The sequence below is a fragment of the Enoplosus armatus genome, chromosome 10 (genome assembly GCF_043641665.1).
Source record: "Enoplosus armatus isolate fEnoArm2 chromosome 10, fEnoArm2.hap1, whole genome shotgun sequence".
Classification (NCBI taxonomy): Eukaryota; Metazoa; Chordata; class Actinopteri; order Centrarchiformes; family Enoplosidae; genus Enoplosus; species Enoplosus armatus.
Window position 1 is genome coordinate 25,212,004 of NC_092189.1, and position 19,526 is coordinate 25,231,529.

Below are 19,526 nucleotides of genomic sequence, written 5' to 3' on the forward strand. Positions count from 1 at the left end.
GTGTTTTTATGGTTAAATCATTTTATTTTGCTGGACTGTAAAATGACTTTCTAATAAAACCATCAAGAACCAAAAAACTCCCAAAACAAATCATATTTTAGGAAACTGGTTTATTTTATGAAACATCCAAATAATCCGTCATCATCATAAAACAAAGTTCAACATTCAGTTTCTTCTGAAGATGAAGAGACAGATATTTTTACATTTTAGGAAATTCACTTGTTTTCTTTGTTGGATTTTTAAACTTTCAATCTGACAAACACCTAACGATCACTGATCATATCTCGTTAATTAATACGAACACACTGAAATGTAAGAACAGTTTGTGGTTTTGTGTTGGGACTATTTCTTCAACTGTGTATCCATCCAGGAAGTACCAGGAAGTCACTGAACAGAAGTGCTGGGCGTATGGATACACCGTCAAAACATTGTTCCAGGACTGAAACAGAAAGGTAAAAATTATGTAGTGTCTGATGACCTCTGGACAGAGCCACGCCAGCGGTTTCCCCTTGATTCCAGTCTTTATGCTAAGCTAAGCGACGGTATAAGCGTATATCCCAAAATGTTCCTGTTCCTTTAAACCAACACTCACATGTCCATGTGATGTCATCATTCCTCCTGTCCAACAAGACTACACTGTAAAAGATTGACGACTAAATCCAGTCTATTGATTTGTTTTACTTCATGTCGGTACTTTACCGGTTTTACCGGTCCTGAACCGGTCCTGAACTTCAAGAGGAAAGCCTCAGCTGTCCTTCTGCTGCTTCACACACTTCAAACTGCTGTTTACTGATTATTTCCCTGATTGATCGTTCCGATCCGACCAACAGTCCAAAACCCAAAGAAATTCAGTTTCCAACTGAAACCATTTGTAGGAAAATTAATCAATTCATCTTCCAAGTCATTTCTTAAAGTATAAATGTCAAACATTCCCTACCTGTTGAAGCCAAATCAGTTTCTGATCACAGAAGACCGAGCTAGCTTACAGCTAACATGTGTACAGCTGGACTAATAACCTCAAACAACTCTTTATACGGACATATAAACATATTGAAACAAAGTTTACCTTTGCTATTAATGTTCTGGCTGAGGTGTCGTCACCATGACAACTGAGTTTAGGAGTCGTGTCGTCTGAACAACCAACTGAAATAAAAGTCAAAGTGGTCTGTTTTCACGCGGCCGTCTTCTTCCCTTTCTTCTTCTCTGCTTTGGTTTGTTCCCTCTCCAGATATTTCTGAAACAAATGTGAGGAAACATTTCATTTGTCACATCAGACAAACAGCTGGGGCATTTGATTCCCCAGTGGGGGGTGGTAATGATGTGGGCGGGGCTGTGTCTTACCTGCAGCTTGTCGTAGTGTGCCTGGCTGCTGCAGTGCGTTTTCTTGGCCGTCTCTTCGTTGGAGTAAAACAGGAAGCAGACACGGCAGTAATAACCCATCTTCACATGCTCAACACCTGAACAGACACAAACATTATTGATAACATTAATAAGTGCTGAAAGAAAACATCCTCGAGTTCGAAACATCTTCAGATAATGAACTTTGAATCTTTATCAAATGGCCGCCATCAAAATATTCAATCAGCTGACCAGCAGAGACACAGTTTGACCAACAGTTCATGAAGTGAGCGTTAAAAAGATTCAGCTTCACGGAGGACCATCAGTCTGAACACGTTTCATCACCTCGACTAAATACATTTCACTTTGTATATTCACCGATGGGGTTGTCGGGGTCGTGGGGGGGCAGCGGCAGAGACGCCACACTGGGTTTGTTTTCGGCCGGCAGGGGAGCCTCCGTCTGTCCGTTCTGATTGGTCGATGTCTCCATCTCCTCCTCCTCCTGTTTCACCTCCTGCAGCGGGATCAGAGTCATTTATTTATTTGAAGAACTTGCATGTTTAGCCACGTTAGCTAGCTAAGCTAAGAGTGGCTAACGCCTGCACAACTAATGACGCTGCTAAACTGTGGACAGTAACTGTAGTCCTCGACACAGTAAACAGGAAGTGGTTTCGGAGTCTTATTCTGGGTTAGCTGATCAGTGTGACTCACAACCCTCTGATGAGGAACTTCAGGAATCTTCTCTGCCGACTTTTCCTCTTTCTTCACATCAACGCTGCTCACATCTTCCTCCTCCTCCTGCTTTTTCTCCTCCTCCTCCTCCTCCTCCTGCTTTTTCTCCTCCTCCTCCTGCTTTTTCTCCTCCTCCTCCTGCTTTTTCTCCTCCTCTCCCTCCTCCTCTGGTCTCTTCTCCTCCTTGGATTTCTTGGCAGGAGGTTCTTCAGGATGTTTGGAGGATTTTGACGGCGTGCTGCTGTTTTCTCTCTTTGTTGTGCTTGGACATCGATGTCTGAAGGAAAACAGAACAAACCGTTTCAGTGAAGCGTTCAAACAACAAGACAATAGCTTCTTGGCATTACATATTACGTTTTATGAACCAGATAAAAAAAACTCTTCCAGGACTTTTGCACAAGTGAACTGAAACATTTGAACTCTAAACAGCTGCAGACTCGGACTTCGTCACAGAACTGTCTTCAGATAAATGATTCAACAGATTAACTGAGTCCACCACAGAAGAAGACACCCACCCATGTTTGAGCTGTCTGTACTTCCTGCTGACGTAGACGGTCAGACGCTTCCCATTGAACTTTGGTGGATTTGCTTTGCAGTCTTCGGCCATTTTCTCTGCGTCCTCTGCGTTCTCCATCTCAATGAAGCACTGAGGACAGAACACAGCAGACTGTTTAAATCTCTGCGGCCGTAAAGTGTCTTCAGGTCTCGTCTCAGTCCCGATTCTGTACCTCTCTCTTGAGCCTGTTGAGGAAATACTTCTTGACTCTCCCGAACGGCTCGGCCAGTTTCAGGACGGCGTCGTCGGAGTATTTACTGGTGGGGATCTGACCGACGTACACCACCTTGCTGGAGCCGCACTGAACAACAAACACAAAGACACTGATGGATTCTGTTCAACACAGAAAATGTAGAAGAAGAAAAAGATCAACATGGAAACAACAATCTCTTTTAATTTTCAACATTACACTCTCAACTTCAACAATCTCCTTCTGTTGTCCCAAAAATGACAACCCCAAAATAAAAGGTTCCTATTCTTAAACCTTGTAGACTGCAGTCCTGGTCCTGGTCTCTTCTCTTTGCAGTCTCCGACACATTTGTAGGACTAATGGTGCTTTTCCATTGTTGGACTCTGTGCTCTTGTTTTGGGTGTTTGGTGTGTGTGGAGACCCCCTTAGTGAGCATTTAAAATGAAGCGGCGTCCACGTCCAACCAGGTGTCACGTGTCCACCAAAGACTCTTGAATGTTTAACAGTTAGTCTGCTGTCATGAGACGGACGGTGAGGTGCAGCTTCATGCTCACCTGGATGGTGGGGTAGCTCATGGAGTGGCTGACCCTCACCGGCCGGCCGCACACCGACGCCGTGACGTTACTGTTGTAAAACTTGGCCATCGCTCGAGCTTCTTCTTCTGTCGCAAACTGAAGGTAGGCCTGATCAGAAGGAGGGACGAGACAGAAAAGGTTTCTGTGTCAGATTCAAATCACTGCATCACATAATATGAGCACATGAACGTGAGACTGGTTTTACTTTGTGTCATTTAATAATCATCTCTTCTGCTCGGAGGACACTGGAGCTGAAGAGGAGAGTCTTCCTCACACATGCTGCCATCAAAGTGTATAAACTAGTGTGAAGAATACAGCTGACCGGCGCTGTCAGAAATACGGCTGCGCCTCTGATGATTGGATAAAAGGTATCGCTAAATGTTTGTGTAGTTCTGCCTTCACCCTGCGGGGGGCGCTGTCTCCTGCCCCCACACACGGTTGATGTTAATGAAACTAGAAAACACAGCAGTATAACGTCTGCTGTACCTCAGGTCTCAAGTCCAGCACCAGGTGTTTGATCACTTTCCCAAAAGGTTTGGCGAGTCCCAGCAGCTCGTCGAGGAAGCTGTAGCCTCGTCTGAAGCCGACGATGTTGACAACCCTCATGCCCTGACAGACGAAGAAGAAAACAGAACTGCAGACCTTTGTCAATCATAGAAATAATAAACTGCTTTCTGCATTGTTAGAGGAGGCTGTTGTTTGTACTGATGTTATTTTATGTTACATTTCTTTTAACATCTTAAGGTTTTCAAAGTCTTGTCTCCATTGCAGCAGCTGAATCAGCTGTTAGCAGCTCCTGTCTGCAGCGTCCTCATGGACGGACAGACAACCACCACTTATCACTGAGACACTGAAGGAAACTTAAAAACAGGAGGACTCTCAGGCAGGTTCTGCAGTCAGAAGGAGCTAATGAGGGAGACAAAGATATCCGAGTGGCACTGAATCGAAAACGATGTGTTTCATGTCAGTGTGTTCAAATGAGTTTTAAAAGATCAGCTGCTGAGCGTGTTGGCGAGCGGTCGAACTGCTGTCACTGACTTCCTGTTTGTTCCTGCCTGCTGCCGCCGCTTTCATGTCCATTTAAGGGAACAATAAGGACAGATACGTACCCCCCGCCTCGTGTTGTCTGCAGAGAAGAAGACACAAACACACAGGAGGGTTACTGTCGCTTTAACAGCTTTCATCTAAAAACATCAAATCACCATCAGCCACGTATTTATTCTAAACAACATCTTTAATGTAGAAGACGTTTGGAATCAGGTACCGATGGGATCAGACTCTCCGTCCGCTTCGTCCTCGTCTTCTGCCACTTCGTCCAACGTCACAAAGTCCTCCATGTTCTCCAGGAAGTCCTGATCAAACTGCAACAGCAGAAACACCATACTTCTTCTTCAGGTTCAAAGTTCAGCACCAGACAAAACCATCTCACCACAAGGTCTCAAAAAGGGAAGAAAAACAGAATGAAATTCAATCTGCTGACGAGGTCCTGAAGCTCCAGAACAGCTACTCAATCAACTGCTGTTTCCAAAATGAAGAACATTTGAACTTTGATGCCAACAAGAACAAAAAGTCCTTTAACAAGATGACAACCACCTCAGAAGTTCACTTCATTTACAATAAGAAGTTAATCTCAGCGTACCGCGTCCTCAGGCTGATCCCCCTCCCCTGTCTCTGAACTCTGTCCTGGTTCTGCGTTGGCTTCTTTGTTCTCCTGTTCCTCAGTTTCTGTTGGTTCCTCTGACTCCACCTCCTTGGCCTCACCATCAGCCCCGCCCACACCTCCAGGCGCGTCATGAGTGACATCATCACCATCAGGAACCTGTGTATATACGATCAATGCATTTGACCTGCACTGAGAGATGCCTGCTGAGATCTAAACCCAGCTGAGTCTGAATCAGGACGTCAAATCAAGCGTCTCCTTCTTTTGAATGGAAATAACATTAACCTGCTAGTTTTTGTTTCGGAAACTCAGAAGAGTATAAAACATGTGGTGAAGTGTAAACTGGATGCGACAGCTCCGCTTCTTCTTAAACTTCAACAACAAAAAAGGCTTTCTGCAGTCCATCACAAAGATCAGAGATAATTATTTATTTATTATCTTTTCTACTTAATATCAACTACATGCAAGTTATCTTTTATTCCAATGAATATTACCTACATGACCTTCTTCTTCTGTTTATATTTAGACTTATAAGTTCAAAACCCTTAATGTGAAATCCATTTCCTGTCCCGACCTCCTCATTGTTGTTTGTTAATAAAGTTCCAATTCAATCCTCTATGTTTTCTCACCTCCTCCTGCTGGACATCCTCAGACTCCTCCCCTGTTTCCGTCACTGACTCCGCTCTCTCTGGCTCCTGCCCCTCTGCGTCTCCATCGGTTACCTGCTCCCTGCCCCCCTCCTCCCCTCGGTCCTCCCCCTCCATCACTCCTGACACCTCCTCCTCCTCCTCTGCTGCAGGTTTCTCCTCAGGCTTCAATTTGCTCTCCCCCTTCTTCCTCTCCTCTCTGGTCCTGGAGCTGGACGAGGATTTGGACGAGGAGGTCCTGAGAGAGCTGGAGGAAGTCCTGGTTCCAGAGCTGGAGGAGGCGGCGTTTGCTCCGCCGCTCCTCTGGCTTCGACCGTCTCCAGCAGACCCCCCCTGTCTCTGGTTCACACTGAAACACAGAAGTGCAGTTCAGTGAAATATAATGTTGCCATGGATTTAATGCGTTAGCTGTGTTCTTTGACTCTATATGCGTCACTTTGTCCTTCTTGTGCTTCAGTCAGAAGTTCACTTGTTGTCCTTGTTGTCCTTGTTGTCCTCTCGTCTCTCTCAGAACTGTAATAATGATCTATTCATTCTTTACATGTCGAAGTTGATTTGGAAGCTAAAGTTTACGGAGCGGAGCATCAACCCTGTGGTTCTCTCAGTACCGCTGTACCTCGACCTTCACATTAACACATTTACTGTGAAACAAGCAGCTTTAAGTCATTGGTTCACACAGCCGGGCTACATACTCAAGACCTGATGAAGACGAACTAAAATCATTTTATCCACGTTAACTTATTAACTTGTTAACTTTATTGGTCTGCTGCAGGTGAGAGGATGAAATCCAGTTTTTATAACACATCCCTCAGTAGAGTTAAGCCCCTCATGTTACAAGGTATTCTACGTGGAAGGTGTGTTTGCGTGCATGTGATTGGACGATGCCACGCTAAGCCAGATGATGTCACAGTGAGAGCTAGGACCTGTTACCAGGGCGATTTATTCCCTCACATCTGCTGTAACAGGTGTCGACTACACTCACTTGAGGGTCTTGTACTTGGTGCAGATGTTGAGGCGGATGGGTCGTCCTTTAATGGTGAGCGGGTTCACGCTGTAATACTTCACCAGCATCTCTGCGTCCTCGGGGGTCCCCAGCTGGACGAACGCCTGGACACATAGACAGGAACGGATTCAGCCACAGAACAGGACTCTAACACCTCTGGACGACCTGAACATAAAGGCCCCCCAGCTGACCTGGTCAGTTAAGAAGAGGTGTTTCTCCACGATGCCGAAGCGTCCAGCGATGGTCAGCAGCTCTTTCTTCTTCTCTTCCTCTCTGGGCAGGTTGGAGAAGAACACCACCTGGCTGCCGTGACCTTTGACCTCCCTGACAGGTCTGTCCACCGACATGTCCGACGACCGTTCGTCTTTCTGAAGGTCCAACACAAAAAGGCAGTCAGTACTTGAGGCAGAGGGACGTTCAGAAGCAGTTGTTACACGGCTGCCGTTACCTCGATGACCAGCAGCCTCTTGGACAGGTAGAAGGTGAGGGGTTTGCCGTACAGAGCTGCCGGGTGCTGCTCGTAGTAGTTCACCATGTCCAGAGCCTCCTCGTGACTGTTCATCTCTAAGAAGGCCTGATGGAGACAAAGAGCTGGATTCATTCAGTGAGCAGTATTTCTGTTCTTTTTGCGACACTGACCGTGACAACTGGTCTAATGAGACGTGAAGTCAGTGCTCCACCTTGTTCTTGAGGACCAGGTGCTCCCTCAGGACGCCGAACGGCTCGGTGAAGGTGAACAGAGTCTTGTTGCTGAGAGGCTTCCTGTCGTACTTCACCACCACCACTCTGCTCCTCAGCTGAGGACAACACTTCACTTCAGTTTGACGAGCACAGATAATAGATTACACACACACACACACACACACACACAGAAGAGGACAAACTCACCTTATTTTGTCCCGGCTGGTTCTTTCCGGACAGACCAGGACCTCCACCTCCTCCTGACACACAGACACACTGTTAACATCAGAGTCTTTGATGCTCTACACTGAACACGAAATAATAATAATAATAATAATAAGTCTCTTACCCCAGCTGGATGACATCCCTCCTGCTGTGTGAGCTGAAGACATGGGGGCAGGTCCAAGCAGCCCTGCAGACAGGTTGGGGGTGTCCAGAAGACCCCCACTGGCACAAAGGAACCAGCTGTCAGTCAGTTATCAAACAGCTGGCAGGTTAAACCCACAAACTAAATCAACCACCATCACGACACACTACACCTTTCAAACTGTCAGTAATGGGGCTGATGGGAAATGTGTTTTCCACAACAGGAACTTAGTGACTCGGAACCTGGGGGTTCCTCTAAGCACCTGTAAGGTGGAGCTAACACAGATTTACACTTCAGTATCAGTAAATGACTGGTCGGCTCCAGCTGCAGCAGGTGGATCAAAGACCGAAGGAGACTGACTCCAGACCAGCTCTCACTGAGCTGATCTCCAGAGCCAGCAGAGTCCTTCACGACAGGTTGGCTGTCTGTCCGTCCTGCTCTCTGCTCCATAAAAACATCCAGCTGCTCCATTTTCTCCTGATTTAGAAGTCGAAAATGTGGCGCTGAAGGCGGTCAGAACACACTTCGGACACTGAGTCTGAAGACAAACACACGTGCTGCTTCAGGAACTGTTGTGATACAAAGCAGCTGTGACACTCCCTGCCCTCAGAGTACCTGATCGTGGATTTAGGTGCACCTCCTGAGCAGAGCTTACATTTAGGCTCAGGAACAGTGGAGACAATGGATATATCTTAAGAGAAGTTCCTGTAGTGGAAAAGAGCTAAATGTTGGGCACATTTGTTCTGATGTGAGCTCTATTCAATGAACTTTATTACCACTGTGCGAAACACTAAGCAATATATAGTATAAAATACAACTACGGCGGATGCAGAAAGCATCAGCAGCACACATGCGGAGGTGGAGGTGTGACAGATGTGGAGTGATGGTGTATGAGGTGTTGAATGATGTGTAGTTGGTGTAGATGCACTGCACATAATCAGCGATAAAGATATTGATTACATCACATTGATCACTGTAATGACAGTGTCTCTTACCCTCTGCCGGAGGACATACCAGGGTCCCACTCTGGATACCTGAAAACAACATTTAGCCAACGTTACATCTCCAAAAAGAACAAACGTCTCTGAGGAACATCCGTCAGTGTGTTTGAGTGACTCACATGTCGAGCAGCTGCCGTCTGTTTTCAGCATGTCGGAGTCCATTGACGTGTTGGTTCCACTCCTAGAGATTCAAACTGAGAGTTACTGATGCTCATATAGCCGTTTCTCCCCCAGTCAGCACTGCTAAAGGAATAGTTCACCCAAAGATTAAAGCTCTACTCAACTCTCAGTGGTTTAGCCAAAAAGGCGACAGGTCTTAAAGTTCATATTTGCCTCACACAGAATTTCAGAGCCAAATCCTTTTCCGTCGATGCTTTCTGAGAATCTGCTTCATAAAAACAGCAGCAGCAGATACCTGCAGGACAGGAGCAACTGATGTGGAGGAAATGACTGTGAGTGAACCTGCCCCGTCTCTAAAACCTATGAGTCCCACTGTCAACAGAGCTGTGCAATCTGGGCAATTACTACGATGATAATCAGAGCCCGTCCAATAAACAGGCCAGCCTGATATATATCATAGCTTTACTATGGGGATGGGTTCTGTTCCAACAAATCCCCTATCTAAATCTTTCATTAATGGTCTTTTCTTCGACCATCTCTTTAGTAATTGTATAATTTCCCCCTGATTCTGACTCGAAAAATCGTAAACACAAACACCAGCTGTTCACAAGGCTGAATGATTGAACATGGCCGACTGCCTTCACTTAAATCTTCCAACATGTGGATTCACTTCACCAAAGTCAACCAAACAATAGAAGATAATATCATTGGGTCCCAGGTTAAATCTGTGCGCCATGTTTAAGTAAGAACTTGTTCTGTTTGATGAGAAGGACGAGGCCTGCTGCCGCTGTTACACCAGATTCTGTGACCTACAGCAGAGCAGCAACCAGCTAACCTCCAGCTAACGTTAACAAGCCTCCTGCACAAAAATCACAGTTATTGAGTTGATATTTGCTGAATAATAACACGGGGTTCATCAGTCAGGACAGATTACTAATTATCAACTAATTAAGATTTCCTGAATCCACCAAACAAACTACCTAAAAAGATTTGATAAAGGACTCCGATTCAATAAAATGCAACTGAACCTTATTTCAGATAGACGCGTCGGCCGATAAGCAACAAGACATTTAAATTCTTTAATATCCACATCAGAGGTTTGTTTAAAATAAAAGGCCAGTATATCACATATATAATATCATTTTTACTTGAACGTGCCAACCTTGGGAACGCCTGGTTTTAACACACTGATACTGAGGTTCAGGAGTTTCAAGGTAAGTGATGTCATTGTGTAAACAGCTGCCGATTGGCTGCACTGATTATCATGGAGACACTTTTTAGACTAAACCCTGCTTCTGTGGTGCAGCACCCATGTGTGAGGTGAATATCTGCACAAAACATTTGTGGGTAGACTACTCCTTTAAGATGTTTGGCTGGATGATGGCTGAAGAGACCCAAATCTGACTGTAAACTGCTGCAGAGGAGTAAGGAAAATGAAAGTAGGGTGCATGCTGTAAGGTGGTTACATGATGCAAACTGGACCTCCGGTCACTGGAAACATGAGGGATGATTACCACCTGTCACTGGCTGAAGTGGACAGAAGACTTGAGCTGAGCTCAGGTGTCTGAACTGAAACATTTAAAGTTAGTCCGAGAAGAAAAGAGGAAGGAGGCTGGACGGTACTCACCATGATGGAATGAACATCAAAGTCACAAAGAGAGCACACATGGGGGAACATGGGGGGCATGACTCCCAAGAAGTCTTGGACTTTTCCATTTGACGGGGAGCCCATCCTCCTCTGCATAAAGACGGGGTCGGACGCCGGCGGCCCCATGCCGAGGCCACTGTAGGAATCATGGTGGGAAAGCTCAGAGTACGGCCTCTCTCTGCTCCCACCCCCACCACCGCTGCTGCTGCTGTAACTTAAGCCGTAGCCCCGGCCGGGAGCGACGTCCTGCAGGGAACTGTACCCAAAGTCTGCAGAGGGCTGGGCCCGGGCTGAACCCTGACCCAGAGAAGGACCACCCATCCTCCCCACATGCATGTCATCCCAGCTGTCCCTTCCTCCTCGATACGCAGCATCAGAGGGCATGGAGGACGCCCCCCGCCTCTCTCCTGCGTCTCCCTTGCGGTTCTTGAGCTGCATGAGGATGTGCGGCAGCGTCTCCACACTGATGTCCTCTTCAGGGATTTCAGCTAGAGCGTCCAGGTCGGAGGGCGACAGCCCCAAACTGGCAAACAGCTTCATAGTGTTGCCAAGATGGCTGCCGCTGCCACGCCGGGACATCTGGGAGTTGCCCTCCTGGCCCTCCATGCCACCACCACCCACCCCCACACCTGAGGGCATACCCCCCATCTGACGGTTGGATCGCTGTTCGTTCATGCTGTAGTTCAAGGTCTCTGCGGCGGCCAGGAGCCCCCGACCCACAGCGAAGTGTTTCTGACCTCCATCTGACTGCGACTTCTGAGACATGATGTCACAAAGTGGAGCTGCTGCCTGGCGTCAAAATGTTTCAGTACAGGTGAGTCAAGACAAAGAAAGACGCAGCAGCAAAAACTATTTGTTAAGGATCGGGGGAAGTCAAGGTCAGTCAAGGAGTAAACTTGGTCAAAGTGAAGGGGAACTCCTCTTCTCTGGTCTTATTTCTGCTGAAACACAATGAGGTAGAGACATTCTTCAAACGCTGCCTCTACTAAGAAAACAGAAACCAGTGCAGAGGCACTGAGACACAGGAGCATATACAGCAAAGGGAAGAAATGACCGTGATTCATTAACAGTCACCTGGGCAGGTGTAAGCTGTGACTACTGGGACATGAGAGGCAATTAAAGAAGACTAGGAAAGGAGAAAGAATAGGCTATAAAGACTCAAACTTCAGCCCAGACAAGGAGGGAGAAAATGAACTGATGTGAACAGAGAGATGGAAACATCCTCACTGAGAAGAGAAACTCTGAAACCGGTGTAACATATCAAAGAGAGATTCATAAAACAAGGCTCTATATGAGACACTTTTCGTTAAGGTCTGATAAAAACGTGAAGGAGTAAAACGTGTGTCCAATTACAATGAAAGAAGGGGAGGAATGGACCAAAACACAACGTTGTATTTACCTTCAACATCAACTTGTAATTTTCATAAAGAGTCGATGGTGAGTATTTTCTCAGTGAAACAATATCTGGTGAGAACACATCTCGAACAGCGTCACTTATGTGTAAATTTGTGCCTCGCGTTTTGAACGGACAGCAGATACACTGAGCGAGCAGCTAAGCTAACGGTGCTAAATCGCTTTATTACCCCACCGAGTTTAAACTCAGACAAAAACAAACCATTTGTAAAAGACAGTATGCAATAGCTATATACAAATAAAAACAATAACGACTGAATTGATCACGTTACGCTAGAGGCCGTGCTACACAGTCGAGGCTAACTGTAGCATACATCGTTTGCTAACGTCATGAGCCTGCGTTGGGGCTAGCTTGCTCTTACATGTTAATGCTAGTTGATAGCTAACCTACTTTAGAGCTTCACTTCAAGGTTCAAATGTTCCAATGTGCAAATTGTATATGAATCCGTGTACGGGACTAACAGGTATTATGTAGTTTATAATTGCGAATATAGAAATTCTTACCTTAGCTTTTCCCAATGAGTACTAGCTAGCTAAATCTGATAGCGCTACCGAAGGGGTACAACGGGCGATAAAAACGCAGATATCGCGATGTTTACTTTCAGCAAAGATGGGTCATGAAGGGTATGTTTTTGTATTTTAACTGTTCTCTGCTCATCATGTTTTCTGTTAATATGATTATAAACTAACCTTGCAAAACAAGTTCCAAGTTAGCTCTTGAATATTTCTTTTCTTTGTGCTGCATTCAATTTAGCAAAGTGAGCGAATTTCGGAGGAGACGAGTCTCCAGAGTCTGGAATACAGTGCTGCCTTCAAGGGAACTCAGGAATTTCCTACTTCAAGTTCGGAAACTGTGACCATGCCATTTTTTCCCTTTTCATATCGTTTAAATTGAAAACTGTTGGACACCTGAAGATGTGAAGTTATCCAGTATATCACAGTATAACATTTTTCTGCTTTACTACACACTTTATCCTCCTCACATCTGCTCCCTAACAGACACTTCATCACCTTCATATATAAAATGACACACATTGCATTGTGGGATTGTAAGCAGGAAGTAGTGTACATGACATGGACTCCTTTGCTAGTTCTCTGTTGGAATGTTTGAGGCACTGTTTGGAGCAGAAATGTACACTCGGAATTCATACACTCAAATAAAGTGGTGGAGCGTAAATACAGAGCAACATATAATAAACGGGGTGATTTCGGACAAAGCCTTTGTCTTACTAAATCTCAAAATTTGGCGTAACAACTTTAGCAATTCTCACTTGCTATTGCAAATTTTGTCTTGGCAAATTTCATGATTTTGACCCTCCATGAGTATTTGTATTTTTGTCACTCCCAATATTTAATCTGTGTGATCTTCATGGTTTTCTTCCATACAATAAACACTTGTTTTCATGTGTTATTGTTTATCTGTAACACAGGTTGCTTTCAGTAGCTACTGTCTCCTAGTATAAATAAAATACCGAATTAATCATCTATGTTAATGAAATCATGACATCAAACATAAAAATGTCGCAAACGCCCCAAATACGTGAAGAACTGTCCTATTTTCCGATTTTCTACTCCCTTTGGCTTTAATAGGTCATGTAGCACATGAAGGCAGCAGGGCGGTTAATCCAATCATAAGCGAGCACACAGTGACGTCGGACATGTAAACAAACAGAGGCAGCGCGGCCATTACAGTTCCAGAAGAGTTCGGCTCAGAGTTGACCGTCTGGTCTGCTGCCGTCCAACACGTCGTGTTTTCAGGTATTTCACAAAAACTCAACGTTTTCTTTTCTTACATTATTTTAATGACAGTGAACGAGTGTGTTCGTGTTTTTCTGTCAGTGTAACTGCATTTTGTTTCTGGTCAGCTCACTGTAAAAATGGCAGTCAGCTGGCTGCTATTGTCTGTCAGACAGCGGCCATCACGGCGACCCTGGACGTTGACACGACGGAGCAACCGTCCGGTGTTTAACTGGTAAACTGTGTCTTTGTCTCCGGTAGTGTCGTAGGTCGCGGCTGCCTTTCTTGTCTGTGAGGGGAGAAATGAAAGACCCGAGTTTCAGCAACATCGCCCCGAAAATGACGATCAGCAACGAGGTCATCCTGAGCAACCAGTTCACCTCCGAGGACGACCCGTTCGCCGAGTACATGTGGATGGAGAACGAGGAGGAGTTCAACAGGCAGGTGAGAACCTGAACCCACGACAAACCAGGTGCACAGGTTAAAGGGGAAATACACCCCGAAACTGTGTGTTCAGGTGTGGAGTCAGAGGACGTCAGATGGAAACGAGACGCGAGCAGGTGACGTCTTCATCAGTGTCTTTCACATTTACATCATGTGTGAGTCCAGTGTCACTCCAGGCCCTAAGACACGCTGATTTTTTTTTAGAAATCGTATTTTTCTTGACCTTGAAAACAGCAGTTTCTAACTCAAGGTCCACTTACTTGTTTCTGTGGAGCTGAAACAATTCATGATTAGTCGATCAGGGAAACAGAATCTGCAACACTTTCGATCATCAAGTGATCGACGTCAAACCTCCATTCACATGGTTTTCAGTACGAGTGTCCTCTTTGTTTTCTGTTGTTACAGATTGAATGTCTTTGGGTTTTGGACAGAGTTATTTGAAGACGTCACTTTTGGCTCCGGGAAACTGCGATGGACATATTTTAGAATAAAGAATTAATCGTGAAAATAAACAGTTGAATTGATAGTGAAAATAATGATTCTCCACACTGACGCCGAAAAAACAACGTTGACTTGAGAAGCACAAATGAGTGTATCTACTAATCCTCAACATGTCCTACAGCGACGTGGTCTGGGACCTCTGTCACCTCCGGGTCTCTGATATGAACTTCAATATCCAGACCGACTCACAGCTGTGAGGTTGTTTTCAGTGTCTGGACCGCTGTCGTTGTCGTCATCATCATGACCTCTAATTACCAGTTTTAAAACCACGTTTTACATTCAGCAGCCACAACTTTCTGTTTTCTTCACTGCAGGAGGAAAATGTAACGAAAAAGAACATTGTGGAATCTGGAGCTGCAACAATCAGTCAATCAATCAATTAGTCGATCGGCAGACAGTTTATTAATCGTTAAAGTCATCTTTCAAGCAAAAATGTCAAATAATTGATGACTCCAAACATTCACATGTGAGAACTGGCTGCTGTTCTTGGTCGAGTCTCTTTGGGTGTTTCTTCCTGTGGTTTCATTGTGAAGCAAATCGATCTGCACTCGATCACATGACTAATGATGTGACTTCGACATGTTGTTCAAATTCAGTGAAGAAAGCTAAAAATAATATGAAGCAAGCTGTTGCCATCGTGGACTAACCCAATGGTCCATTGTTGTTTTGTATATAAAATGTCAAAAATAGTTCAAGCTGACGTCTTCAAATGTCTTGTTTTGTCAAAATATTCAGTTTACTGAGATGTAAAACAGAAAATCGACTGTCGGTTCTGATCTTAGCTGAATTCAGGGGAGACGTCTGACAGCTGCCTGCTCCTTTAAATGTGTTTGCGAAGCGTCACAGAAATGTCTTCAGTCCTGTTCTTTATGTGACCCAGATACATGACATCCATCATGAACTGTGTGTGTGTGTGTGTGTGTGTGTGTGTGTGTGTGTGTGTGTGTGTAGGTGGAGGAGGAGCTGTGGGAGGAGGAGTTTATCGAGCGCTGTATCCAGGAGCTGTTGGAGGAGGAGGAGCAGTGGGAGTGGTTCATCCCGTCCAGAGACCTCCCCTCTCAGACCGTCAGTCAGCTGCAGGATCAGATCAGCCTGCTGGTCCTGGACGCAGATGTCCACGCAGACGCAGACTTCAACGTCGTGGTGAGTTCACGGGTTCCTTCAGCCAATCAGGTGCTGTCGTTCCAGAGCAACCAACACCTGCCAGAAGAGACAAAAACTGTTTCTCAGTGTCTGTGTCAGATTTATAGACCAGTAAACTGAATCTTAAATATCTAAAAAAGCATTTGTCATTATTATCTGACGTGTTATAGACAAAGTGTTGGTTGAGAAAAGAATGGATAGATAGGACACGTTACTACAGTCAGGTCGGTAAATTCAGCCAATCAATTATTATCAATGTCCACTGAAAACCTTTCAGCACCTACCAGTTAGTAACTGGTGTTGTCCCAGTTTGATGCCCTACACTCCCAGGGGGGGGGCGGCCCCACAACGTGACTGCGTAAACAGATGTATGTCCCCACAACATGAGTAATACATGTCCACACACACACACCTAGTGATGTTACCGCTCCTCTCTCCTCCAGGTGAACAGCAGTCTGAACCCCAACGCCAAGGAGTTCATCCCGGGTATCCAGAAACACACCATGTGACCCCGTCGGGCTCCACCCCCTCCCCCCACCCCAGTCCGCACTGTGACATCATCAACAAGATGTCTGCCGTATTTTCAGCTGCCACTCGACCTTCAGCCTGACGTGTTGCCAAAGTTCTGCAATCGCATGTGTTCAGAGTCACTGCAGTCCTCCACCTGTCTGTCTGTCTGTCTGTCCGTCTGTCACTGCAGTCCTCCACCCGTCTGTCCGTCTGTCACTGCAGTCCTCCACCCGTCTGTCCGTCTGCCTGTCTGTCACTGCAGTCCTCCACCTGTCTGTCACTGCAGTCCTCCACCCGTCTGTCTGTCTGCCTGTCTGTCACTGCAGTCCTCCACCCGTCTGCCTGCCTGTCTCTCTGAATGTAAATCCGCTGAGAGTGTTTTGAGTTCACTTTAAGAACAAACTGATCTGAAGTCTCATCCTTTTATTTGCACTTTTATCAAAATCTAAAAACAAACTTTCTGTTCAGATTTTATTTAGAGTTAAGAGCCGGTCTGATCCGGTTGTGTTGGTCTTGGGTTTTGTTCTCTCTGTTTTTCCCAGCATCCTTTGTGTTTCCGGCCCCTGCTGCCTCATTAAGTGATGTTTGTTAGTTTGTCGTTTTTCTAAATGCACATAAAGAACTGTATAAAAAGTCATATAAAGAAAAAAGTTTGAAAAAAATATCTATTTTTTCTTAATCTATTTGAAATAAATGTTTATGGAGAAATGGTTTGTGTGTTGTGACTCAGCAGCTTTTTACTCTGACATGTATTAATATTTATTATTGATTTATTTGGGGGTTAGAACCAGAATCAGAAAGACTTTATTGATCCCCGGGGGGAAATTACACAAGTTACCGTTGCTCCCATTCAAGAGTAGAAAAGTAGCATACATTTAGAAATTAGCAGTATGTACGAATAAAGATATAAAAAATTAAAAATATACATTTACAATATTCAAGTGAAAAAGAAAGAGTATATAAGCAGAGAGGAGATCATCCAGTCCAAGGACAGTAACACTGACACACTGTTTGTACCTTCTGATGAGTCCCAGCAGACCTCCTCCTCCAAATACTCCCATTGGCTCGTCCTGAACTGTCCACACACACCAGCTCCGGCTGTCCTCAGTGTCTCAGCTGGAGGACATACTGAGGACAGAGAGAGACAGACTTAACTCCCAGCATGCACTGCTCAAACAGCCTTCTACTGCGAAATCTGCCGAACTCCATCAAATGGAAGGCAATTTATCATTTTTTTATGTATTTTATTGTTAGAAGAAAAATGGATAACCCTCATAAATGGTTTTGGTCTTCAGAGTAACTCGGGGTGCAACTAGTTCACCGAGCGTCACTTTCAATAAAGTGCGTTGTGTCCCAACTGGTTTTCAAACTAACTGGTTCCCATACGCGTTAGTAACTATTAGAGACTACTAGAGAAGGGTTAACACCGGAGCTGATTAATGAAGTTAAACTTTAATGGCACAAAACGCGTCTCTATAACATTATCTTCGAGCCGTAATCACGACGGATCCACAATTACTTTAATTTAGTCTAAAAGTCCCGCCATATGAGGCGTGCACGTGTTCTGACAAGGAAAGAAACTGAAATTGTGAGTTTTCTAAACGGAGTCCTGCATGTTGTGAAAGCTAGTGTAAATATTTCACAGTGAACAGATACTCGACGTTAGCGGCGAATATGAACTGATTCCAGTGAACATCGTGTCTCTAAAGTCTCACCCTCCTCTGCTGAGAATCCATCCAGAACATGTTTGGCTGTTTGTGTCGGAGGACGCCGCTTTTACACACCACCAGCCGGTCTCCGCTCCGCCTCAGACCCGGACCACACACCACCTTCTCCGGTTTCACGTGGTCCGTTAGAGAGATGGTGTCGTCGGTCTCAAAGGAGAATTCATCTCCTGGTAACAAAATCTCCCCGACTTTATGTTTTAAACAGGAAAACATCACGACAATTCAGCAACTTCACCAACATGTGATGTTGTTGTTGTTGTTCGGACTGAAAGAAATGTGACACACAGGAAACAGGAAGCTCCCCCTGCAGCGCCCCCTGCGGGGCCGGAGGAGCAAAAATGTCTCACCACGTGATTCCTCACTGACAGCTGTTTGTTCTTCCTTTAAGATATTATTATGTGTCTGTGTGTGGTGATAATAATAATGATAATAATAAAGTTTCCTTTTATAGCAAAATGTCACAAATCCACAGTCTCACTTCCCTGGTTTTCGCTCCTTTATGCTGAATGTTGTCACTGGGTGGCGCTGTTGGCTTGTTGTTTGTTCTGTATTGTACAGGTCTGAGAGTAGAGATATAAAGTGTATTACACATGTAATGTATATACAGACTTTTACTTCAACAACAGCAAAACACTTTGACTTCTCTTTGGAAGTTTTATTCTCATTTAGTTCTTTATATTTCTTGTCACCAGCTGGCAGCATGTGTCACCTGTCCCTCATGTAGGAGCAGGTTTTATTCCAGAAGCCAGAAGAAGTAAAGTGTTTTTTCACCTCATGATGTTTTAAAATGAATAAAACGTTTGACTCCGACACCATCCTGCCGCCGCTGTAGTTTCAGAGATGTCCTGCAGCGAGCAGCAGCTGCGGTGGATTACCTGCTGCTGTCACTCATCTCTACATAAACACATCAGGATGGACAGAAGCCGCAGACCTGCAGCTGAAACGTGTTCTGCATTAACTGAAGGTATCAAACTGCTGCAGGACGAGACGGAGAGGAAAATAAAACCAACAGTTTCAGGGAGACTGGAGACAGGAAATCAAAGAGTCGGGTAATTCTAATAAAATAAAAACGAGTTGATTTAATAAAGTCAAAGATTAAAAAAGCAAAACTGAACACGTGAGTGAACATGTTGATCTAAACTGAAGTTACCATCAAAGTAGATGCTCAGATTTCTGCAGTTCTAACAGCCTGGAAGCTCATTTCAGCCAGAAGAATACGACTAAAGAAGAAATGAGCTTCCATACGATAGAGACCTAAAATGTTTCAAAATAAAGGTCGCAGTGTGCTTCAAAGGAACCAGTTTGTGTGACTTTATAATTGTTGTGAACGTCCACAACAAACATTCAGTTATTCATTATAAATATCAAATGTGTGTTTTTGCGGTTCAGAACAGAGAGAGAGAGAGAAAACTTCAAACCTGCACAGAGGAGTCCTGACATGTAAGGGTTCAGGGTTTCTGGTCTCTGGTAATGGTTCAGGTTCAGGTATGTACTGGTTATGGGTGGAAGAATCATATCCCTCAGATGTAGCAA

The 19,526-nt window shown here is 44.9% G+C and overlaps 2 protein-coding genes and 1 long non-coding RNA gene across 3 annotated transcripts; 1 reads left to right on the forward strand and 2 right to left on the reverse strand.

The window, feature by feature from the left end:
- Positions 1–103: 103 nt before the first annotated feature.
- matr3l1.2 (matrin 3-like 1.2) lies at positions 104–11,283 on the reverse strand. Its single transcript, XM_070913009.1, has 21 exons — positions 10,498–11,283; positions 8,870–8,931; positions 8,745–8,783; positions 7,732–7,829; positions 7,590–7,642; positions 7,382–7,498; positions 7,150–7,275; positions 6,893–7,069; positions 6,681–6,805; positions 5,681–6,047; positions 5,031–5,210; positions 4,656–4,752; positions 4,501–4,517; positions 3,878–4,000; positions 3,371–3,499; positions 2,799–2,927; positions 2,586–2,716; positions 2,050–2,347; positions 1,717–1,852; positions 1,342–1,457; positions 104–1,234 (listed from the first exon to the last, which is right to left on the reverse strand). The coding sequence occupies exons 1-21, from the start codon at positions 11,281–11,283 to the stop codon at positions 1,172–1,174; spliced, it is 3,369 nt and encodes a 1,122-aa protein (XP_070769110.1). The 3' UTR covers positions 104–1,171.
- Positions 11,284–13,590: 2,307 nt separating this feature from the next.
- Positions 13,591–16,964, forward strand: LOC139291248 (polyadenylate-binding protein-interacting protein 2-like). Its single transcript, XM_070913219.1, has 4 exons — positions 13,591–13,689; positions 13,930–14,112; positions 15,565–15,756; positions 16,200–16,964. The coding sequence occupies exons 2-4, from the start codon at positions 13,972–13,974 to the stop codon at positions 16,263–16,265; spliced, it is 399 nt and encodes a 132-aa protein (XP_070769320.1). The 5' UTR covers positions 13,591–13,689; positions 13,930–13,971; the 3' UTR covers positions 16,266–16,964.
- Positions 15,010–18,224, reverse strand: LOC139291249 (uncharacterized). The gene is made up of 3 exons (XR_011597560.1): positions 17,982–18,224; positions 17,284–17,394; positions 15,010–15,813 (listed from the first exon to the last, which is right to left on the reverse strand). It is a non-coding gene; the product is annotated as an uncharacterized lncRNA (long non-coding RNA).
- Between the last annotated feature and the right edge of the window lie 1,302 nt (positions 18,225–19,526).

Bases quoted from the DNA above. Each gene is read 5' to 3' on its own strand.
- matr3l1.2 (XM_070913009.1), bottom strand. From the start codon at position 11,283: ATGTCTCAGAAGTCGCAGTCAGATGGAGGTCAGAAACACTTCGCTGTG. The intron at 8,784-8,869 runs GTGAGTCACTCA...TGTTGTTTTCAG, and splicing joins AGACGGCAGCTGCTCGACAT to GTATCCAGAGTGGGACCCTG. The intron at 7,499-7,589 runs GTGAGTTTGTCC...TGTTGTCCTCAG, and splicing joins ACCAGCCGGGACAAAATAAG to CTGAGGAGCAGAGTGGTGGT.
- LOC139291248 (XM_070913219.1), top strand. From the start codon at position 13,972: ATGAAAGACCCGAGTTTCAGCAACATCGCCCCGAAAATGACGATCAGC. The intron at 14,113-15,564 runs GTGAGAACCTGA...GTGTGTGTGTAG, and splicing joins AGGAGGAGTTCAACAGGCAG to GTGGAGGAGGAGCTGTGGGA. The intron at 15,757-16,199 runs GTGAGTTCACGG...TCTCTCCTCCAG, and splicing joins ACGCAGACTTCAACGTCGTG to GTGAACAGCAGTCTGAACCC.